The sequence below is a fragment of the Dendrobates tinctorius genome, unplaced genomic scaffold (assembly GCF_039654945.1).
Source record: "Dendrobates tinctorius isolate UK_male_01 unplaced genomic scaffold, ASM3965494v1 ptg000089l, whole genome shotgun sequence".
NCBI lineage: Eukaryota > Metazoa > Chordata > Amphibia > Anura > Dendrobatidae > Dendrobates > Dendrobates tinctorius.
The window spans coordinates 10,526,927-10,552,652 of NW_027361757.1; the positions used below are offsets into that span (position 1 = coordinate 10,526,927).

The following is a 25,726-nucleotide window of genomic DNA, read 5'->3' on the forward strand; positions in this document are numbered from 1 at the left end:
TGTCCGTGCTAAAGCCAGAGTCTTCTGTCCAGGAAGAAAGCAAGACCTTGACCTTCAAATCTGTGATCGAGGTACCCAAAGACATGCAAGAAGCCTGTGCGGAGGAAGGGGTACATGAGGCTTTCAAAGAGGCGGTCAAAGCGTGTGAGGTGCACTGGGCACCTGAGACTCGGCAGTTGGTGATATTATCAGCCAGGGAAGATACACCAAACCGAGTAGCTGTCCTGAAAGAGATCCATTTGCAGTGTCTACGTGTCAAACAATTGGTTAGGCAGAGTAATATGAAGGCTGCTCGACGCCTAGAGATAGCAAGAGAGACTATGGATCGGTTGGGTTTGAGGAAAGATGTGGTCCCGGTACCCAAAGCTCTGACTGGGAGAATCATTGGAAGGTCCGGGAAGGTAAAGCAAGACCTTGTGAATATCTCCGGTGTGGTGAGGGTGAGGATCCCTCCTGATGATGAACAGGTATCCAGGGAAGTGGATAGGATTTCAATCATGGTGGTTGGCTCCGTGGAAAGCCTGAGAGACTTTCGGATGCTCGTGGAGTATCGAGTGGAGTACCTGCAAGAAATTGAGCAGTGGAGGCTGGACCGTCGGCGAATAAATAAAGAAATACAGAACACCAGGTGGCGGCCGCCTCCAACCCAAGATGTAAGGACCCGAACGGTTCCTCCAAGAAGTGACAGGGCAGATGGCAGAAGAGTGTCAGCAAGGGGTAGTTTGACTGGCAGGATGACGTTGAAAGACCATAGTTCCTGTGAGACGCTGACTGAGTCAGACTCAGACCAGACAGCAGGCTCTACTAAGACTTATGACCGCACCAACCGAGAGAGACGGTCAGTGAGCGAAAGATCAGGTGACGAAGCGTACTGCAGACAGGTGGAGACTAGACAGTGTCTGATGACGCAGACAAACCGTGACGGGAGGGTCAAAGACAATGACCGGTATTATGACCGCTGGGAGCGGGGGAGGCCTAACCTAGAGATGAGGCCGTATGACAAATGGAGACGGTTCTCTCGACCTGGTGGGCAAGGTGTAGTGCGTGCCCAGTCTCTAGAGCCAGGGGTTATGCTGTGTGTTCAACCCCACAGGTTTGAACATAGGGGGGAGGTATGTGGTGCAGTGACCGCTGTGTCCGCTAGGAGGCGCTGTGTGGGTGTCCCAGGACAGCAGTATAAGCATTTCCATTACCCTGATAGGTGTAGGATACTGAAAGATCATAATGATCAGCAGAGGTACTGCTGAGTAATACGTTCCGTTACAATGTGTCAGGGAAGTCTGTGTGTGGCTGTGTGTGCAATAGGACCTTGTGTGAGGTCAAAGTCATGTGATCACCTGTGGGTGTGGTTATGGACCATATAAGGTACCTGAGGTCTGGTCACAGGGGGTGAATGCTGGGACCTGATTGGTCCAGTTTGGAAGGTCTCGTGAGGAGAAGGATCTCCTCACTAACAGCACGTCTGGACGCTGTGTGTAATGGCGATGTGTGCCTGTTAGTTCCCTGGAGGGAATAAACGTGCAGCATGGTGAAACAGCACGAGGCAACCCTGAAGTGGGTAAGATAACTTGGTGGCTAGAAAGCCTGCACATTGAACAGTGCATAATTTGTGTGATGCAAGGATAACAGAGCTGAACTCTGTAATGGACGCAATGCTGACTGTATGCTGTTTTCTGTTGCTGTGACGGTTTATGAAGCTGAAATAAATCGCATGGATTATACTGCTTTATGGAAACCCGTGCCGGATGTGACTTATTCGCTGCCAAGCGAGTGTCCCCCAACCTTGAATGACAGCGCTACCTCACACTATATACAAGTTGGGTTCTATATAATAATGCCTAAAATGTTTATAGGGGTTGGCCATCTTTGTGAACAATTATTTTTCTTTGTAAAATGCATATATTTTGGTCGAAAATCATTTTTACAATTTGGTTTCATTACTGATTTTTCAGTTTTGCTTTTAAAGGCTTTTTTTATTCCATGCCATTAAACTTTAATTTAGTCTGTTGTCATAAATCAGCTGAGAGAAGTGACCGGCACTTCTGTCTGTACAATGGCTGCTGACGGAGGAACATGTGACCAGACCTGTCCACCAGCCTCCTCCAATAGAAAAGCAGCTTTCCCTGCAGAGCTTTACAGTTGGAGGAAGCTGTTGGATAGGTCTTGTCACATGATCCTCCGCCAGCAGCCATTGTATGGACAGAAGTGCTGCTCAGTGTGTGCGGAAAGCTGCACTAACAAGAGACTGTGCCTAACAGGAAGGTTACCAACTCTATTGTATCCATCTTTTTCTCAGCTTTGTCCCTAAGTGGTCGAATGTGAAAAATAATTTGAAAATAGGTAGCTAAAAAATAATAAAATAGCAAATACATAATTTCAGTACTACTGACAAATCTAATTATGAAACCAAAATGAAGTATCTGAAACATCTCCCTGAAGCCTCACTCATACATGCGTATAAATCGGAAAAGTGTAATCTGATAAAAAAAGTATTGTTTTCAGACCAATATTAGTCAACAGTCAGTGCAGGTCGGCGTATTATCAGCTGCATACGGAGACAGGTCAGTAGTCTCTGACCGTGGACAGCTGTGCAAATTTCCTAACCCTCCGACATCCCAGGCTCGGCTTACGATTAGCCAGGCTGGAAGCCGTCACCTGTGCGGCGCTCTGATGATGTCACGCCAGGCCGGCTAATCACTCGCCGGGGATCCTGGAACCTCAGGAAATTTGCGCAGCTCCAGAGAGCACTGACTTGGACTATGGACTAGAGTCACACAAAGCGATCCGCTCGTCTCTTGTGGATTTTATGAAACATGACCTGGAATCTTTCCATAAAAAGGCTGCCCATACTGTGTGACAGTGGCAAATATCGCTTATAAATTCTCCTGTACCTCAATCTCAATGTCTTTCAGTGATGACTGCACAGTATAAATGTCTGAAAATAGAAATCTACACCTCAGCATATCTGCATGTATTCATGTAATGGAAACGCGCCATATGGTTGCTATGGCAGGTCTGAATTAAATGTCATCCAAAATAATAAGCAACACGAAAATTTCACACAAATGCTAGAATACAAAAGATAAACAGCATACAAAGCGTGTAGACACATGGCAGTTCAAAGGAAAGAGATTCAGCAGCATCCACAGACCAAAATAGTATAAGGGGGGCAGCTGCTTTCACACATATTCATTAATACCAATGTATATATATAGCTATGAACCCGTTCTATGCCCGGATGGCAAGCATTTTTATTGGTATATGGTCTCCCATCCTGGTGTGTGCTGCCCCCTCCTATCCTGGCATGCATGGTACCCCTCATCCCCTAATCCTGGTATGCATGGTCCCCTCACGCCCCAATCCCGGTTTGCATGGTCCCCTCACCCCTCTATCCTGGTATGCATGGTCCTCTCACTCCCGTATCATGGTATGCATGGTCCTCTCACCCCCCTTATCCAGGTATGCATGGTCCTCTCACACCCCATCCTGGTATGCATGGTCCTCTCACCCCCCTATCCTGGTATGCATGGTCCTCTCATCCCTCAATCCTGGTATGCATGGTCCCCTCACCCCCCAATCCTAGTATGCATGCTACGCCTCACCCCCCAATCCTGGTATGAATGGTCCTCTCACCCCCCAATCCTAGTTTGCATGGTCCCCTCACCCCCTTATCCTGGTATGCATGGTGTTCTCACCCTATCCTGGTATACATGCTACCCCACACCCCTCAATCCTCGTATACATGGTCCCCCTCACACCCCTTTCCTGGTATGCATGGTCCCCTCACCCCCCTTTCGTGGTATGCGTGGCCCCCTCACCCCCCTTTTGTGGTATGCGTGGCCCCCTCACCCCTCTTTTGTGGTATGCGTGGTCCCCTCACCACCCTTTCGTGGTATGCGTGGCCCCCTCTCCCCCTTTCGTGGTATGTGCGGTCCCCTCACACCCTTTCACGGTATGCGTGGTCCCCTCACCCCCCTTTCCTGGTATGCGTGGTCCCCTCACCCCCCTTTCCTGGTATGCGTTGTCCCCTCACCCCCCTTTCCTGGTATGCATGGTCCCCTCACCCCCCCTTCCTGGTATGCGTGGTCCCCTCACCCCCCTTTCCTGGTATGCGTGGTCCTCTCACCCCCCTTTCCTGGTATGCGTGGTCCCCTCACCCCCCTTTCTTGGTATGCGTGGTCCCCTCACCCCCCTTTCCTGGTATGCATGGTCCCCTCACCCCCCTTTCCTGGTATGCGTGGTCCCCTCACCCCCCTATCCTGGTATGCGTGGTCCCCTCACCCCCCTTTCTTGGCATGCATGGTCCTCTAACCCCCTTTCCTGGTATGCGTGGTCTCCTCACCCCCCTTTCCTCGTATGTGTGGTCCCCTCACCCCCGTTTCCTGGCATGCGTGGTCCCCTCACCCCCCTTTCCTGGTATGCGTGGTCCCCTCACCCCCTATACTGGTATGCATGGTCCTCTCACCCCTCTTTCCTGGCATGCATGGTCCCCTCACCCCCCTTTCCTGATATGCATGGTCCCCTCACCCCCTAATCTTGGTATGCATGGTCCCCTCACCCCCCTTATCCTGATATGTATGGTCCCCTCACTCCCCTTTCGTGGTATGCATGGTCCCCCTCACCCCTATTAAACTACACACATACAAAAAAAACAAACATTATTACTCACCCTTCTTTCCTGTGTTCCAGCGCTGTCACGTTCTGCTGGAGGCCGGGGGAGGAGTCTGGCGCCAGAGTACGTGCATGCCCATAGTGCTGTCCGGCGCCACATTGCTGAAGACACACTGCAAATGTGTCTTCAGTAAAATGGCGCCGGATCGCGCTATGCGCATGCGCGATTCCGGCCGCACTCCTGCCCCGGTATACGGCCGAAGAGAAGCACCGCGGCAACGCTCCTCCCTGTCAGGTAAGTAAGTATGGCACCGGAGATAGCGGTATGCAGTGTGTACGCATCCAGCCATTTCCGGCGCCATACACACTCCTCAGCGCTAAATGCCTCATTCGGTCTGGAGTCAGACTGCGCAGGCGCATTGTGCTTGCGCAGTCTATAAAGGCTTCGGACAGAGTGACGCTTAGCGCGTTATATTATAGATATATATATATAAAGTATATATATAAATAACAAAGTATTTTTATCTGTTAATTTATTTTTACAGCTACATGACAAAAAGTTTAAAGGTGTTACCCAATGTGCCTAAGATCTAATGGGCAGGGAGCTGCTAACTAGCTGCCTATTCTGCACAGCGTTAATCTTTGCCAGCACAGACCAACAGACCACTCCTGCCAGCAATTCTACCGTAATCAATAAGATATGGCATTTACATCCAGCTACAGAGGCAATATTCAGGTGCATACTATTTTGAACATATACAGCAGTCTAAAATGACATTATATTCTCCCTACAGCTGCTCGTTTCTGGTCATCAGGGCTGCATGGTGGGCTGTGCACAGCCAGCGCTCATCACACATTAAGTACACAGCTATCAGTCCCACCGCTCCGTGATTAATAGCCTGCTCCGCCGACACGCTGCTACAAGGCTGCACAGCAGAAAGTCAATAACGGAGCAGGAGGAGTGAGATCAGCAGACTTATTGTGCAGTGAATGCTGACTGATCATGTCACGATTTGGTTGTCGGGTAACCCGGGACCAGGGGCTCCTTCCCTTTCCCTTACGATAGGGGGGCCATAGCTCACCCTGTTCCTCGGGTTACTTCTGATGGTGAAGATGCCGAGGCCATGTACATTGCCTTATCTCCTGAATCCGCCCTCTGTCTGTTCCCATCCCCCACCCAGGGAGGAGGGGAGCGGCTGTGCACCGCAGTACACCAACCTGACGAACAAGGCAACACAAACAAGGGCAACTGAAAATAGCAGGCATTCAAATATTCACTCACATATAACAAAGGAATGCACCAGGTAGTGGAACATGGAGTAAATAACAAAGTAGGAGAAGGAAAAGGAATTATCACATTTATCCACCAAACTCCTTCTCATATAACCACTAACAACTATCCTCCAAGCCATGCAGTATAAGCTAGCTCTGACGATGTGTTTTAGTCAGGACCCAAATTATATAGGGGATAGGATTGGCTAATCGTGCTCAGCTGAGAGCCCAGACTCCCAGATTGGCCGATTAACCCCTGTACTGCCAAAAGAAATTAACACTATTTAAAAAGGTGAAGTGCTTCTTTTCAGCGAAGGAGTAGGAGCAATCATACGCTGCGGTCTTCTGGCTCCTCTCGGTTGTGGTAACCCCGTGACAAATCACTGCCACACAGCCATGATGGCTGGAAGCGAGAAGCTGTAGGGAGAATATAACTTTATTTTCTCCCTGCAGCCACACTTCCAATTAAAAAGCTAAATATGTTTAAAAAGGCAATTAACTGCAGATTACCCCTATGGTACTACTATTTTTTATTGCTGACAAGTTACCTTTAACAATTGGTCAAAAAGTATCCCAAGTACATACATTTTTTTAAAATACATGATTTTTGTTCTGTCATTTAGAACACTAAAAAGCATTATTTATATCAAGTAGTGCATATTTCTCAAGTTAATTGTGCTAGAATGCTGGTGTAATTTGCACAAAAAAATTGACTTCATGACTTGCACCATATTAAATTATGAGATTTAGACATTTTCTGTGCCTTGTGTGACAGAAGAGCATGATGTGAATAAAAAGGACTTTGGGTTAACATCAACGCCAAATTGTAGCGCAAATTTCTGGCACATTGTAAACTTAAAACACTAGATGGTGTAAATTAATGGGGGAATTCATCAAGAGTAGCATTTTATATCGCAGCCTTGATCCAAAACAGCACAGTAATATACAGGAGACTCATGAATTGAGATAACTAATTTAGCTTATTTTTAAGATGCCTCTAAGTCAGAATCAGAAAATATTCTTCAATTTTAAAATAGAACACATTTCTGCTGTTGGTGCAAAAAAAACCGTGAGAAGTCACAAAGTTATGCACAACAACGTACTGCGCAAAAATGTGAGACTGTATAGCACTAGTTTTCTGGTGTAAAGTGCTTGATGAATTCCCCCCTTTAATTAGTTTAAAGGTGAACCAGAATTATGAAACACCATAAACCACTTTGATAAATCTGCTGAATTTTATGATTGTCCAGTCTTAGAGTACAGTCAGACGGGCATATAAATCTGACCGCAGTGCATGGACTGGCCGGCGGCTCTCCCAACCCCAGGGTGACAGCTTTGAGTAGCCGGCAAAGTCCATGCAATGTGGTCCACACTTGTATGGCTGTCTGACTGCGCTCTAAGTGTGTACGATTTTTAGGAATGAGCGAGTACACATTGACTATCAGCTGACGAATGAACAATTCGCTCGTTCATAGTGAGAACTTATTATAAGCTCATTTTAATCCATTAGTGACAGAGCCAATTTGGTACTTAATGACCAGGCAAATTTGTACAATTCTGACCACTGTCACTTTATGACATTATAGCACTGGAACGCTTCAACATATCCCACTGATTCTGAGAATGTTCTTTTCATGACATATTGTACTTCATGTTAGTGGTAAAATTTCTTTGATATAACTTTATTTAAGTTTATTTATGAAAAAAACTGAAATTTGGCTAAAATTTTGAAAATTTAGCAATTTTCAAACTTATAATTTTTGTACCCTTACATCAGAGAGTGGTGTCACACAAAATAGTTAATAAATAACATTTCCCACATGTCAACTTTACATCAGCACAATTTTGGAAACATCATTTTTTTTTGCTAGGATGTTATAAGGGTTAAAAGTTGACCAGCGATTTCTCATTTTTCCAACAAAATTTACAAAACCATTGTTTAGGGACCACCTCACATTTGAAGTGAGTTTGGGGGGTCAATAAAGCAGAAAATACCCAAAAGTTTCACCATTCTAAAAACTGCACCCCTCAAGGTGCGCAAAACCACATTTGAGAAATTTATTAACCCTTCAGGTGCTTCATGAGAACTAAAGCAATGTGGAAGGAAAAAATGAATATTTTACTTTTTTCACAATGAATTTACTTTGGAACCAATTTTATTATTTTTAAGAGTATCAGGAGAAAATAGACCACAAAATTTGTTGTGCAATTTCTCCTGAGTACGCCGATAGCCCATGTGTGGGGGAAAACCACTGTTTGGGAGCATGGCAGGGCTCAGAAGAGAGGGAGCACCGTTTAACTTTTTGAACGCAAAATTTGCTGGAATCAATGGTGGGTGACATGTCACATTTGGAGACCCCCTGATGTATCTAAACAATGGAATCCCCAATTCTAACTCCAACCTTAACCCCAACACACCCCTAACCTTAATCCCAACCCTAACCACAACCCTAACCCTAATCCCAACCCTAACAGTAATCCCAACCATAACCACAACCATAACCCTAATCACAACCCTAACCCCGACACAAACCTAACCCCAACCATAGCCCCAACCCTAACCCTAGCCCCACCCTAACCCTATCCCCAACCCTAACCTTAGCCCTAGTCCAACCCTAACCCTAACAGAAAAATGGAAATAAATACTTTTCTTATTTTATTATTTTAACCTAACTAAGGGGGTGATAAAGGGTGTTTGATTTACTATTTTTTTTATTGTGATCGCTGTAATAGGGTCTATCACAGTGATCAAAATGAACCAATAGGAAAAATTTCCTATTGTTGCCGGGTGCCAGCCGGCAGATCTTGGCATGCGCACTGCGCATGCGCCTGCCATTTTCTTCCCGGAAGATGCCGACGGCCGGAGGACAGGGCCAGGGGATGGAGGAGGGTCCAGGGACACCGGAGGTACCGTGAATAACTGTGATCGCAACACTGGGGTCGGTAAAAAACCAACCCGAATCATGAAAAACCGACCTTAATCATGTTCTCTGGGGTCTCAGCTACCCCCGGTAGCCTAGACTCCGGAGAATTTCCGAAGCTGGGGGGCGCTATAACCTTATTTCTCAGCACTGCTAAAAATTCATGCTGAGGAATAAGTACCCTTAACTGCTGCCGTCAAAAGGCGTACTGGTGGTCATTAAGGGTTTAAAAAAATCATCGTTCTCAACAAGTCATGTGCTGACGAGAAGAATGACAGTCTATGTGCACAAAACTATTTATTACTGATCGTTCTCTGTTGATCATAATTGTGAACGTCCTATCTAACTAGGCTAATAAATGATGGTCAATCGGTATTTTAATCATCAGTCATTTAACACTGCAAGGTGTAAATCCAGCCTTAGTATTGATTAATCTTCTCCGATGTGTGTGCAAAATCTGCATATGATGCCAAAAAGCGAGTCGTCTCATTAACCAGGCAAGTGTCAATTGGTTTCCAGCATATATGTCACCTCCATCGCTTTGTTATTTGTGCAGAAACTAATTTAAACATGTAATGATGTAAAATGGAGGGAACAAACAAACAAAGCGTAATGAGAAAACTTAGGGCTACGAGCACACAACCTCTTTTTCAGTCAGAATTGCGCCTGGAATCTACAGTACCTGAAAAATAAATGCAAAAAGTGAACATAATGCACAGCAATGTTGAACTGACATTGGCTCTGCACATGTTCCGTCTTATGTCACTTGTTTTAAGTTTGCAAAACCTTGAAATGGTTATAAGAAGTAACATTTTCATTCTTAGGGCAGCTTGGTTCGAAAGTAAAGAGCAAAGATGGTGGCGGCAGAGCAGGCAGGCTTTTACTTGAAGTGGCTGTGCCTTGAAAAAACTTGGCTGATCCATTGGTGTCTAAAGGCCCCGTCACACATAGCGATCTCGCTAGCGAGATCGCTGCTGAGTCACAAGTTTTGTGAGACAACAGCGATCTCACCAGCGAGATCTCTGTGTGTGACAGCGATCAGCGATCGGCCCCCCTGCCGGTATCGCTGATCGCTCTGGGAAACCTCTGGACTTTTCTTTGGTCGCTGGTCTCCCGCTGGCCAGCACGCATCGCTGCGTGTGACAGGCGGGAGACCAGCGATCTGCTGGTAACTAACGTACACATCGGGTATCTAAGGGACGTGCGTCCCTTGGATACCCGATGTGTACGTTAGTTACCAGCTCCCTGCATCAGCGCGCTGGTAACTAATGTACACATTGGGTATCCAAGGGACGTGCGTTACGTTAGTTACCAGCTCCCTGCATCAGCGCGCTGGTAACTAACGAACACAGCAACGCTGCGCGTTTGGCGTCTCTGTGCTGATCGCTGGTGAAGCTGTTTGACAGCTCACCAACGATCATGTAGCGATTCACCAGCGATCCTGACACGCTGATATCGTTGTCGGGATCGCTGGTGAGTCGCTATGTGTGACGGGGCCTTAAGAGATGCTGTGTGCACATAGCCTAAGGGAAGTTCCTAATTTCAGAAAACCACTACCTGCAAGCTGCAAATTGTTTAACCCCTTAGTGAGAGCTCCAATTTTGACCTTAATGATCAAGCCAAATTTTACAATTCTTACCACTGTCACTTTATGAGGTAATAACGCTGGGACGCTTCAACAGATACTATGTGAGTTTTTCCGTGACACATTGTACATTGTTATGATAGTGGTAAAATTTCTTCAATATGACTTGAGCTTATTTGAGAAAAAAACTAAATTTGGCGAAAAGTTTGAAAATTTCACAAATTTCAAACTTTTGATTTTTATGCCCTTAAGTCAGAGAGTCATGTCACACAAAATAGTTACTAAATAACATTTCCCACATGTCTACTTTATATCAGCACAATTTTTGAAACAATTTTCTTTTTTAAGGAAGTTAGCAGGGTTAAAAGTTGACCAGCGATTTCTAATTTTTACAACAAAATTTACAAAACAATTTTTTTAAGAACCACCTCACATTTGAAGGGGACTTTGAGAGGTCTATATGATAGAAAATACCCAAAAGTGACACCATTTTAAAACTGCATCCCTCAAGGTGCTCAAAACCACATTCAAGAAGTTTATTCACCCTTCAGGCGCTTCACAGGAACTGAAGCAATGCGGAAGGAAAAAATGAACATTTCATTTTTTTCACAAAAAAATTAATTTAGACTCAAACTTTTTCATTTTCACAAGGGTAACAGGAAAAAATCGACACCAAAATTTGTTGTGTCATTTCTCCTGAATTCGCTAATATTTTATTTGTGGGGGAAATCTACTGTTTGGGCACACATGTTCTTGCGGCGACGCTATTTTGGATCGGCGAAATCCTGCGATACTCAAGATGGCGTCGCCGCAAGAACATGTCGCCAGCGAGCACGACGTCGGGATCCAAAATGGCGTCGGCGAAAACTCGTGAGATTTCGCCGACGCCATTTTGGATCCCGACGTCGTCCACGCCGGCGACATGTTCTTCCGGCGACGCCATCTTTAGTATCGCGGGATTTCACGATACTCAAGATGGCGTCGCCGCAAGAACATGTCGCCGGTGTGGACAACGTCTGGATCCAGGATGGCGCCGGCGGAAGATGATGTCGGGGATCGTGGAGCAGCGGCGATGACGGCGTGAGTATGAGAGACGAAGTGAGAGAAGGGGTCGTATGTGGAGTGAAAGAGTGAGTGGACGTGAGTGGAGATGGTGAAAGGTGAGAGGTGTGTGTGTTGAGGGTTAACATGGCAAGAGGTGTGATGCTATCGCATCCTCCCCATGCGATAGCATCGGGCCATAATCTAGTTAACTATATTTAGTTATCAAACCTATCGTTAATGCAAGATTGCACTAATGGTTCTGGGAGAACTTTATGAACTAAGTGCAGCATATTAACTGATACAGGTGACCACACTGATGAATACGATGCAGCTACTGAAGTCTATTTTTCCTTGAAAATAGGTCACACTGCATAGTCACGCTTCCTTTTATCAAGGACTTTGCAAGTGTGGGAAAAAAAGTTTTGGAACCTAATAAACGTGTCTTTCAGACTGAAACTCCTTTCTGTTCTACAGGCACAAAAGTATTGAAAAAAATCCCCAAGTGACTTTACAAAGGGCATTTCAGTTATCTGTTAACACAGGAAATGGCATATCCAAAAAATTCGTGAATGTCCCAGTATAATCCATTAGGAGATGTGAAGTCAACAAATTGCTATTTACAACCCGGAGTCTGCAATGCCGAGGGCAAGGTTCAACCCATCAACTGCAGCATTGGCCAGCGCAGCTCCTACTTCAACTACCCTGCCTGGAGTGCTATTCCTCATCCTGGGGAGGGGCCTCGGTCATACCAGGTGACTGTGAACAGTGTCTAAGTGATGGGACATTTGGACATAAGTAGTTTGGTGACCCTGGTGAAGGCCACACTTCCGCCTGTGCTAGACCATGATCGCACCTATAACATCCACTTAATTATTTTATTTAGTGATAAAAAAAATTTCTTTCTCAAAATGGCGCCGGTGATCCGATGGATGCTATTGTGCAAATGCTGCTGGCGCCATTTTGCTAGAGGAGAAAAAAATAATCTTTACCAAGATGGCACTGGCAGAGCCTGTACAGTAGCATCTATCAGTGATCCATTATCGCAGGTGCGGACAGCGCCATTTTGTAAAAGAATTTTTTTTTCTACAGAAATTTATATTACTAAATAAAATAATTAAATGGATATCATAGATGAGCTCATGCTACAACGCAGGCGTCTGCCTGCTGAATGTGAATTTTGTATTTTTTTTTCAAACCATATTATATGCAGTATGTAAAATAGGAGGCAGGTCAGTGAGGGATCGGTGTTTATTGACAGAAGTAAATTGGGTTCTTTGACCACGAAGTCTGGGTATACAAGGATCCAGGCATTCTCAAACGGAATAGGGGCAAATTTTCCCGAGACAAGAGGAGAAGGATGTCTCCATCCTTGTAGAATTTCGAAATGAAGGTGTGAAGATGGGGCCCCTTGGGGCAAGAAAAACTGCATAAGGATACAATGTGCTCTCTATACTGCGAACACAGCCAAGAAACTATCCCAGCCATAGTTGAATATCACTAGATTCTCTAAAAAGAGCTATGCCTCTCACTAACCTGCCCAAGTCCAACAAATCGCCAATTACGCCGTTGGAGACTATTTTCTAGGTCCTCCATTCTCTCATGAACAGTAGCCAGTTGACTTTTGATGGATGAGAGAAGGGTTTAATTCCACAGGAGGTAAGCGGTCTCCCATGGAACTTCTCTGTTGTTATGCCTCCGACACCCGTTTTCTCACTTTTTGTGAGTGTTGTGTTACAGAGATATTGTCATTGAGCTCAGCAATTCTAGATTTTAGCGCCGTCTGTCATTGATAGACAGCCAGCAGCTGAGGAGAAAAAAGACCAAACAAAAAATGGTGTGCACACCTGATGCAAAGTGAACATTAAATATACCGTATATGTAACTTTTATTAGAAACCCTGGATATACACTAAAACAATCCAAAAACATGTATAAAACATGATGAATAAGCAGCACCCCCAGACAATAACTAAATGGGACGACTAATATGTGGAGCTCCACTAATCTACATATGGGCCGGGTATCGAAAGTACATGTAATGAAGTCATATACCGTACATACAATTATAAATATAAGATGCAAAGACATGAATAACAACACATAATAAGCCAGCTGAATGTAATACATCCATACAAAACAACCAAAGGCTGGAAGGGTCCCCCTAACCGAGAGATGGTGGTATGCCGTGTGTGTAGGGGAATAAATATCCCATGTATAAAGCAATCAGCATAGCTGAGATGATCTGAAGGGGAAGAGGGCACCAGCCATGTAAAGGGTCATTAGAAATAAAGATTGCATAGTATGAAATGCACAACCTGAAAAGCAAGGTGAAAATGCAGGAGGTGATATACAGGTAGATAGGTGGAGGAGAATAACACCTTGCTGAGAGGTAAAGTGCAGGAGATTAAGAAAAAATGTAAATAAGCATGACTACCTGACCGGCTCAAAAGGAACTCATACAGCAAGCCAAAATGGGCAAAAAGTCCTCATGGAAGTGGGGTGTGGGAGAACCCGACGTGTATCGCTGCTCAAGGCAGCTTCATCAGAGGAAGTACAAAGTCTTGCTCTATACAGGGTGTTGCACCCTGTTATTCACCTGTAGCCTATTTGCTAATGAATGGAGGTGCACCCTATTTTGGTTTACATTGGTAGACATCCAGGAGGACTTTCTGGGGGTCACTCTGGGAGTCACATGAAGTTTCACTTGGAGATTCCTTCTGACAGACAGGTGCCACATCTTCAGCAGCATTAATTCTCCACTATTTTCCCAGTCTTTCAGTTGCTTCTGAATGTTGAAACAGAAACATAAGTTGCAATTCAATAATGTAGCAAATAACAGCAATGACTAGCTATAATCAGATGCAGGCGGACTGCAGCAGCTAAGGGTTGATGCCACATCTCCTCTTCCAGTTGGGGAGTGTAGCAGGAGGTGTTGGTCAGGGAGTGAGGCAAATATCCAGTGGGCATGCCGTGGTTGTAGAACTCCAAGAGAACCTGTATAAGAAGCATACAATCCAACACAGAAATGGGGATTTTCACGGCATTCTCCCCTTACTTGGAGGGAATCTGTCACCAAGTTTTTGCTCTGGTATTTGAGCAGTATGATGTAGGGTTTCAGACCTTGATTTCAGCAATGTGTCACTTACTGGTCTGCACGCTGTCATTTTGGTACAATCACAGTTTCTCTGCAGTAGATCTAGCAGTGCTCAGAAAGCTGAGCTGTGTATAGCACTGCCCACACCACTCATTGTTAGATTTCTGTGTATACTGTACCCTGATAAAAAGCTACTAATTAGTGGTGAGGGCGTGGTTGCATATAGCAGTTGACTAAGAGGTACGATATATCTAGTCATGTACTGATAATCTCCTGCTGATAAAACACTGATTTTATTCAAACAGCAACACACAGCCTAATAAGTGACACATCACTGGAATCAGGCTCTCAGCCCCTACATCATGCTGCTCACAGATTACGTAGCAAAAACCTGACAGATTCTGTTTAACAAAAAAAATAATTGAGTACTCTGCACTTCATGGCTGTAATTTTTATTGTACTTCTGACTTGAAAAAGGCCCTTTTGGGCCGAAACGTTGCTTCACTTGTCTATCTCAATTGTATTTCACCATGCAATTTTTTTAAGGATGGAATACTGGAATAAAGGTTACTGTAGGGTTTATCCTCATTTCTCTGGTGCTTTGGAATTTTGGGTTTTCTTTGGCTTTGGACCTAGTGGGGGGTCTAACCGAGTTAGCACGGAGCCACCAGTGGTGCATGGCAAAGACTCTTGGCTAAGTAGATTCTGTTTAACAAATGGCTCCTTTGCCTGAAGACACACAGCACAGAGGCTGTCAGTCAAGCAGGAGGAGGCGGTGCTGGGCAGGGAATAGAGATGGAATGACAGAGGCTTCAGATCTACCATATCACTTTGCATATCAATTCAAACTCTGATTTCTTAGTAATGGAGGAGCGGACCGGCGATGAATAGGTATAGCTGGACTTGTCTTTGATCGGGCTATATGTGCATATAAGTAGCTTGTGGTGTGAAATCCTTGGGTGCCCCCTTTAAGGCTATAGGGGGTTTTACACATAGTGATATCGCTAGCAATATCGCTAAAACGTCACCGGTTTTGTGACGTTATAGCGATATTGCTAGCGATATCGCTATGTGTGATACTTACCTCCGACCAGCTTCCCCGCTGTCCATCGCTGATCGCGCGAGATCGGGCGGCTCCATTTCTCGTCGACTGCTTCCTGCTGGGCTTCCAGCTGTGTGAGACGAGCGACGCTGGACGCGGGCGGGAGGACGTCAGGATCGCTGTGTGTGAAAGGTGAGTATCGTCCGCTGCGTCGCTGTGAGATCTTTCTGTGTGAAAGCTCACTAGCGATCATTTAGCGATGCACCAGCGATCCTGACCGGGTCGTATCGCTGGTCGGATCGCTGGTGCATCGCTAAATGTAAAAGGGCCTTAAGTTCACACTGGGTGTTTTTGTTGCATTTTTTTCGGAAGCAAAACCTGAATGCTAGGCAGGAAAGAAGCTGCGGCAAAAAGCAGGTTTTGCTGCATTTTTTCTTGAGTTTTCTTTCTATTCAATTCAATGGGTGAAAAATGATGAAAAAACGCTGAAAGAAGTGATATATACACTATGTCCAAAAAAACAAGCAAAGCACAAAATACTGATGGCAAAAAAAAAACCAATGTGTGTGCATGAGATTTCAGAAATCTCATAGACATGGCTGGCACTGTCAAATGCAGCTGAAAATTGCCATAAAAAAGGCATGAAAAAAACGCAGCAAAAACATCCAGTGTGAACTTAGCCTAACCGTTCCAGGCAACAAGTGAACATTTTGCAGTCCAGTGATTTATACAAAGCCCTGTCAAGTTTTATATCTATATATATACTGTATATATACTGTATATATATATATATATATATATATATATATATATTCATACCTTTAGTTTCTGCTTGTACAATAGAGAGACACTTCTAGGATACGCCATGAGTGACTAGCACCAAGCGGCCATGCATAATTATCTGACAGTGAACACACACTTCAACATCCACTGAATATTTTATAGCACAGATAAAACCAGTCCAGCTCCTCCAAAGCCCCGGTCTCCAGCAGAGATAGCCAGTGGGAACTGGGATGAATCAGCCCAGCAGTATAAACCATTTCAAAACTTATTGGCACATTGCACACAGAACCGCAGCCATGGCTGTATCTTAAGACACATCTAGTATTTATTTCCTTGGCCTTCTCCCGTGAACCAAATAAATAAGCAAGGTCCGAGGAGACTTCATCCTGATCGTCTGCCAGGAAAAGATAAATGAGCTCTGGACATATGCTGGGGATGTAAATTGATGCAGATGATTTTTTTTTTTTCTGCTCTATGCTTTTTACAAAATTGATTCCGTCGTGTTCCCTCCCATGTATCCATCTGCCATTTCCCCCCACGAAGCAGGATCAGAGACATATGGCTTCCTGAATAAATATCATTTGAATCTGTTTCTTCCTAGTGCATTATTTTCCTCTCTAGTACAACACATTGCCGTCCGGCCCCGAGAACAGAAGATGTTGTAATGCATGTATTCCATTAGCGTGACATTACGGCTGCTCGCTGACGGCTGGGTATCTGATGCCAGGCTAGTACTGGAAAGTCGGAGATGTAATGCTGATCTAAATAAAGGCGCAAGGATCAGAATGCAAATGAGGAATCGTTCCTTGAGCTGAGAAGTGAACTTCTTTGAAACATTTTATCTTTTCAAATCATTTATAAATCTCACTCTGAAAGGTCACAGGCTGGACAGGATATATTTTCTGCATTAAAAAAATCAATAAATCTGAAGAACAAGTAATATCATTTCACATTAGATTAATCACATAGAAGTCTTTCATAGCATGGGAAGATAAAAGAGGCTCAATAGCAGTCCTCTGCAGTAATGTAAGAACAGGACCATTCCAGGGTTTGCGCACAGGGATGACAAAATGGAAGCAAGCCTGCCGCTCAAAATACTTTACATAGTTAAAGGGGTATTCCCATCTCAATATGTAGTAGATGTAATATTAATAAAATTAGCAAATCCCTCCAATTAGAAATATGGTATAGTTCTTCTGATTCACTATGCCACTTACCCCATTGGCAGGACACTGCAGTAGATTGGGTATCCAAGGTTACAAGCACTCATATAGTGACAGTTAGTTAGCAGCTAGAGGTCGTAACTATGGAATACAAACTCATGGAGTAGGGGCTGCTGGGAGAAAATAAAGTTATATTCTCCCCACAGCTGCTCACTTCCAGTTATCGGAGTGGTGCGGGGAGCGGCTACAGTCACCGCTCTGTATAATGTGAGCCCCGCTGTAATCACTCTCAGTCATATTGATCAACAGACGCTCTACACCATGGGTTTGCAGAGAGGGCTGCAAATTAAGGAGCAGGGGAAGTGATTACAGAGCGCTCACTGTACAGTGAGCAGAGACTATTAATACTCCAGTGACTGGAAAGGGGCAACTGTGGGGAGAAAACAATCTTATTTTCTCCCTTTTGCCACTGCTCCAGTAAAATGCTATTTACATGTAGATTAACAACATACCTGCAGGTGAAAATACTTTTTTTTGAAGGTGACACGGGTGTTACCTACTTTAAAAGTTATCTGCATTGGTCCCATGAGGTGGTAATCTATTCTATTATTTTTAAATACTGTTTTTCGGTGATCACTTTGTATCTCCATTCATACTGCACCCACACACACAAATGATACACCATTTGAAGGTAAATTTGCCACCTTCAGCAAGAAAATAGCCAAACAAACCACACATCCACGTTTCGATCACAAAATACAGTTTAAACATTAATTTTCATAAACCTGCAGTAAGTAAAAATGACCTGCAGGTGGCACCACACTACCAACACATTTGTAAACATGCACTGCTTTTTCGCTGATTACTTCGCCCCACAAGCACACATGATACACCATTTGAAAGGTAAACTTGCTCCCTTCAGCAAGAAAACAGTCAAACAAACCACACATTCACGATTTTATCACTAAATACAGTTTAAACATTAATTTTCATAAACCTGCAGAAAGACACAATGACCTGCAGGTGGCACCTCAAATGGAAAACATTTTTTTGGCCTCTAATTATCAAATCAATTTATTGTATTAACAATCTACATATATAAATACCTGTCTGTGTTCATCAGCTCATGAAATACATTTACATTTGACCAGCTTGCTTTTGCTGAAATTGCCTGCGCCCCCGACGACCAATGTGCGAAAATTTTCCACGGGCCAAGCTAGTAAAAGAAAATGATATTCTCACATACCAAACCGGCACCAACCACCCCTCTATGCTCACTTCTGAAGGTTCTCTTCCAGTTCCGGAGCCTAAAAATGTGATGGGGGGTCACGTTACAGCTGCAGTTTTCACATGCAGAATAACCCATGTTTCTGAACATGACGCCCCCTCCAGATGTTGGTGCCCCAAGACTGGGGGGAGCACACAATAGTGAGTACAGACAACTGGTGCTGGTTCGGTAGGGGAGTGTGAAGAATAACTTTTTCCCTTTGAAAATAACTTTTAAAGAAGCCCTCCTCCTCCCATCAAAGTGTTTATCCTCTTAATATATTGCAATTGTCATATTATAGAGCACAGTGTACTTACAACTGCTCATTTTGCCTTGGGAGTAACCCACCTCTGGAAGCGGGTTATGTCCAGGGGTCAGAAATGTAAAGTTCAAAGTCCAGCTCAATTCCACCTCCCCCCAACATCTGCCGAACTAACACCCGCTAACAACTAGTACAGAGAACTTGGCCCAGTCAGCAGATTTGTGTGATATTAGCCCAATGTTCATAGCCACCCTAAAGAGTATCCATCACTAGTCAGTAGCCACATGTCCACAAGGCTCAATATCAGCACTGCAGCCAGTCACAGATGGCACCGGTTATCGCAAGATCTTGCTCTTCTGACTAAACAAGTGCTGTTAGTGCATTACAAAAGGTATCAGTCAGCACGCTGGGATCCTACAACTCTGAAGCTCAGACTAGAGTTTTGGTAAAACTTGGGTTTTTTTGAGGCAGTTTAGGAAAAGATATTTTTATTATTTTTAAATAGGTTTATTTAGTAAAGTTTTTAGCATGTGACTGCTTATTCTTTCCTTAAATATAATAGGCAGACACATGCCAGAGATAGGTACTCACTAAGAGACACCAGAAAACTACAAGCCAACAGGTGGATATGGAGGATAAAGAGGACCTGACATCAGACTTCTGAATGCATGCTGCAAACATTATTAAACAGATCTCTAAGACGTCATGAGATTGGTGTATTTACTGGGAAAATCCACGTCAGAATGACGGTATAATTCTGATAATAAGATGAGAATTTTAAGAATCCATCTATAGACACAAGAACAACTATTTGTATTGCTCTTTTCTCACAATGAACGTGCAGTGCCATGAGAGCGCATGAGGTGAAACCTTAAAAGGTTTGTTCCCATCTTCATTCTTCAGGCGCATGTTCTTCAGCCTCCCCGTTTCCTGCTTTCTGGGGTGGGGAGGGATGTGCACTCCTTATGATTGACAGTTGACACTGAGGACCTGCGGCCAGGTTGAGCCTCTACAGCAGTGTTTCTCAACTCCAGTCCTCAAGACCCACCAACAGGTCATGTTTTCAGGATTTCCTTAGTATTGCACAGGTGATGCTATTAATGCTTGAGCAGGTGATGAAATTATCACCTGTGCAATAATAAGGAAATCCTGAAAACTCGACCTGTTGGTGGGTCTTGAGGACTGGAGTTGAGAAACACTGCTCTACAGCATCAGAGGAGTGCAGTGACACGGAAGCAGGTCAGATCCAAGACCTTCCAAGTGCTGTGCTCCTCACTTGGAAAACCAGCCGCCACTTCTATGCTGCAGCAGTGGCCAGTATCCTGGGCAAAAAGAAATGCATTATAAAATTAAAAATCCCTATGCCTATGAGAATGGAGAAGACTTTTAATCAGGGGTAAGCGGCAAAACTGGGTGTTTTCACAAGAACTTTGCAATTTTTCCCATTTAAGAATATAGGACAACCCCCTTAAAAATGATTTGCAAAACCATTCAGATATGAACTTTCAAGGTAAGTACACCCTCCTCATCAGGTCTAAGAGATCAATTTATTAATGTGCATAGCATAAGAAAGCAGGAGGTAAGGTCGTAAATGGCAGGTATGTGTCACCGAGGTGGCTGGCTTGGCTTCGGTGATGTAAGTTCCTGAAGAAAATACACCAGTAACAGTAAGTTACTAACATTGTTTTATTTTGACTGGATTTTGGGTCCTGGATTTAGGAGCTACCAAAAGAGCCTAGGTGGGAAAGGTCGCTCCCATACTCCAGTCCGAGTCTTACAGGCCTAATAACAGACAGCTGGGTTAGCTAAGCAGATTGTGTGGTGCTGAGGCTGGAGAAAGACCGTTCATGGTGGATAGTCTATGGGAGAGTCTGAGAAGTGCTTGTGACAGCAAGTTGGTGAGACCGTTTGATTAGTTTTGTATTACCCAAACAAGTGACTGTTTTGTTATTAATTTGTGCTGAAGAAAGCTGTTTTCCATTTTGGAGCTGAAAAGTACAATAAACTTTATTTTATTTTGATTAAAACTGAGTGCCTGTGAGTTTCCAAGCGACGACCAGAGAACCGAAACCCCCACAATAGTTTGTTGGGGAAACTGGTGACAAATATAATTTAAGCTGTAAAGCAATAGTAAAGATGATTCCACTTCTTACCTTGGAGCATTTTGACAAAACTTCTTCTCTAAACTGCGAGAACTTATCCTGGATCCCTGGATGGTTGAGAGGAAAGGACAAGAAGTGGGTGAACGGCTGCTTCTTTCTGAAAGTCTCTGCCAATAATTCAATGCGAGTCCTTGCAGAAATAACCCCATTGCGTTTCTGTCCACTAATCACTGAAAGAAAATAGATGTGAAAAATATATCAGCCCAGTATACATTTCCTTAAAGTATATTTTACAATATACATCTTAGCTTTTTACTCCCTTGGATCCAATGTACTTGAGCAGATGCAGGATGGTTCACCCTTAGTGTGCCTTACTGACCAAGAGGGGAGACCACCTATGGATCCCAAACAAGAGCCATTTCTTTACCTGCATATGAGAAAACTGAAGCTGGTTTGTGAGGAGAGGTGTTTTTTTTTGCAAGGAGAGGTAGTTGAAGAGGATGAAGAGGAGATGGACAGAAAGACGTGAGCAGAGGCTATCCTGCAAGTTTAGGAAGATGAGATTCCAGAGTAACCCGTACATTAGTACATACATTAGGAGGAAAAATGGATAAGCTTTGGCATTTATGCTATAAAGTATGAATTTCACAGGAGACTACAAAGATTTGATATCTAGAAGATGACAATCTCAATGTTAGAAGCAATGTGTGACTGATTTATATATTATTCCTGCCAGTTATTTTTATAACGACTACTACGACTGCTACAAGAATACCCGCCGCATACACAAGACCCTGGACGACTCTGTCAAACCCTATTGGTTCTTGTTTCTCTAGGATCTAATAGCTTTAGGTCATGAACTTGATTCAAAAAAATCTTCAAATTCAAAAGTGTCAAGGATGTTACCCACTGCATCAATAGCACAGGTCTACAAAAAAAATGTTGCCAGGTACCAAGGTTTTTTGAATGGATTTAGGGAACTTTGAGGGTGCGAAATTAAAAATCCCATTACTTTTGTTGAATTGGTTCTAGTTTTTGAGATCATTCATCCTTGAAAATAATGCATTCCCCTTTTGGTCTTTTGACTCAAACAGTGTCTTAGGTAATGAAATATCCCATATAATTATTTTGTATTTCAATTCGTAGACTTACAATGACTCAAAAGCGACTTCTGAAGCCAGAATTCTACTATAATTGATTAATTATTAAATCTCTCAGAAACTAGAGCCAATCTGGCAAAACCAAACTCATGGTCTTAATCAGCACCACAAAATTAATATAAAACCGACATTGCTGGCACCAAAATCGCTGTATACCAGAGAAGTCATTCCACTGTTTGTGATCCATATTTCAAAATGTAAACCCTGTCTATATGATCAGAGAGTATGGCACTTGATGGCCATTGGTTCAAGAATGAAAGAGCTCAACATATAGGGTGCTCAATTGGGGAAAAGATTTTATGGTATTTACGAGGAGGGGATTTGCATAGCACAACTGAGTATAAAGGTACTGTCACACTTAGCGATGTACCAGCGATCCCGACCAGCGATATGACGCGGTCAGGATCGCTGGTGCATCTCTAAGTGGTCGCTAGTGAGCTGCCACACAGGCAGTTCTCACCAGCGACATAGCAGGGGTCGGGGGTCGCTACTTACCTGTCAGACAAGGCGATCCAGACATCCTCGCGTCCACGCGTCACTCGTCTCCACAGCAGGAAGCCCCAGGAGGAAGCTGACGATGAGAAACGGTCCAGGACGTTCTCGTGCGATCAGCGATAACCAGCGGGGGAGCGGTCGGAGGTAAGTATCAGACATAGCGATATCGCTAAAACGTCACAAAAACCAGTGACGTTATAGCGATATTGCTAGCGATATCGCTTAGTGTGACAGGCCCTTAAGTCTGCAAGACTTTCCAAAAGCTCCAATCTTGTCCATGGTAACGAAAAACAAAAATCTTTTACTTGTCATTACCTGCAAACCAGCTAAAGGGATGAGTCTTTGATAACCTGGTCTCCATTGACAAGCACTGAGAAAAGTTTATGCGGCAGCAAAGTTACCACTAACACTTGTAAATATAATTTGTCAAAGTTGTCCACAGCCTTCAAAGTGCTGTCTGGCACCACTCACATTCACATCGCACCGGCACATGATAATAGGACACGGGCACGACACCTGCCAGTCGTCTATGCTTTCTGGCTGTTATGTGCAGACATGACGTCATGAGTGGCGCTCACCACCTGATGCGGAAGTGAGTGGCACTGGACAACACTTTTATAATAGTGTGGACACGTGACAAATTATATTCAAAAAAAGAAATCACACTAAGTCTCAGGCTGCTTTATTTGTTAAAACAGTCAGCATCGGCCCTTGGTTCAGATTTCCCTTACGTCGGTGCGTCCCTTCCAGTAATACATTGCTGGATATGACGTCTGTATGTCCACCTTCGCTAGCTCTTCTGTATCAGCATATATCTTTCTTTTGAGGATGAGAAACCTCTTTTCTCTTGTACCAAAAGACGTTGTTACTGAGAAGTGTGATACAGTGGCATTTAAAAGTTTGGGCACCCCTGGTCAAAATTACTGTTATTGTGACCAGTTAAGCAAGTTGAAGATGGAATGATCTCTAAAAGGGCTAAAGTTAAAGATGACACATTTTGCTTTGAAATTTTGCTTGGCCTTCCAGACCTTATCTTGACCTCCACTGTTCCTGTAAACTGCTATTTCTGAATTACATATTGAACTGAGGAAAGGGCAACTTGAAAACGCTTTGCTATCTTCTTATGGCCTTCTCCTGCTTTGTGGGCCTCCACCATTTTCATTTTCAGAGTGCTAGGCCGCTGCTTAAAAGAACCCATGGTGGCTGTTTTTTCGCACAAGGCTAGAGGAGGCTATGTGTTTCTAAACCTGTGGAATCTGCATCAGCTGGCCTTTCCTAACATTGAGGGTGAACAAGCCATATCCCTTACAGGCTAATTAAGGTCTGAAACCTTGGTCAAAGTTATCTGAGCACACAAATCTCCAAAGGTGCCCAAACTTTAGCATCGGACCATTTTTCTTTTTGTAATTTTTAAAATGTGAAAAAATGACAATGTGTATTACTTTTTAGCCTAAAATACAAAACAAATGTGTCATCTTTAACTTTAGGCCTTTTAGAGATCATTTTATCTTCAACTTGCTTAACTGTTCACAATAACAGTAATTTTGTCCAGGGGTGCCTACACTTTTGCATGCCACTGTATTCTCTCTCTGCAGAGGGTGCAGTCAGTTTTGTCTTCCCTCACAGCTACACAACCTGTGTGATGTCTCACACTCCCCTGGCAGAGAAGACTATGATGACTGTGCTCTATTGCCTGTCTACAGTCTGATATAGCACAAATTAAAATTACCTGGCTGCCGCATAAATGATGCTTCGATGTATTGTTCAGCCAACCACCACCTTATCTCTATGAGAAAGCTGCTAGTAGACATTGTTTTTTCTCTGGCAGAACAAGGTGATCGGCAGTCTGAAATCGCACATGGCTGATCAACAATTCTCCGAAAATCATCTGGTCGGTGTCCCCCATACACATTAGGGTGCTGAACGACATTAGTCTAATGTGTACCGGGGCCTTTATTGCTTTCCCCAATCTCTTTAACGAATATACAATCCTTTCCCCCTCTCTGTGGTTATCTCTACCACTATGAAACTGTGAAAGGTGGAGGAAGAAGAAGAGCAGATGATATCTCCTCTGAGAAACAGCAGCACAGCTGGCTATGTACAGGAACTGCACATACTCTACACTAACAAGATGGTAGGACATTTTTAACAAAGAAAATTTAGCATTTTGAAACACATAGAACAATAAAAAAATAATATAAAACTGTCCATAGCTTGTAAGCACTTTCTCTTTAACAAACTTTAATTTACATAAACTATCCCTGCAGTATAAAGAAGCAAAGAGACAGCTCATGTAGGAAATAGAATAAAATTTAGAGAAAATTTAGACAAAAATGTGATGACAATGAAACCCCTCGTAAAGGTTTCCTCTGAGAAAATCACCCCTTTCTATTGAACAATGATCTCAAATTTGGCCGGGTAAATGGGACAGTACATAGAAAAAAAATTGAAGATGACAGCCACATGCAGGACAAGATGACATTTTCAGTTACTGTATACCATTTTTTTTCTACCTGACTCTGATCACTTTTATTCCATTTTTTTTTGTGTGTTAGGTAAATGCTACATTTTTGGTGCGCTTTATTTTTTATTTTTGTTATGGCATTCATCATATGGCTTATGGTACACGTTCATTGCTGGGGCCATTCCGAGTGCGGCAATACTAAATGTGCACTTTTTTTTTTTTTTTTTTTAAACAAAGCAGCAGTTTTAGTGGCAAAATATTTTTCCGTTATTTTTTCTTTTCTTTTTATTTATTTTTTCACTATACGGGACTTTTACTTGCCAGATCACTGATCTTCCTCAGGGATATTATAGCTGTCAGATTTATACTGACACTTTGCCTGTTAAGATGATTAAAGGGATCCTGTTACCATTTTTGTCATGTCTGAAGTAAAACTAGCATCTTAATCATCGCCTGTGCTGC

General features: G+C 43.6%; 1 protein-coding gene across 2 annotated transcripts in view; it reads right to left on the bottom strand.

Annotated features, from left to right (window-relative positions):
- ASCC1 (activating signal cointegrator 1 complex subunit 1) overlaps positions 1-25,726 on the bottom strand; it is a 393,777-nt gene that overhangs the window by 341,612 nt on the left and 26,439 nt on the right. For both annotated transcript variants that reach the window (XM_073585802.1, XM_073585801.1), the window contains exon 5: positions 21,197-21,375. In XM_073585802.1, coding sequence (XP_073441903.1) covers positions 21,197-21,375 — 179 coding nt within the window. The remainder of the gene's footprint in view (positions 1-21,196; positions 21,376-25,726) is intronic.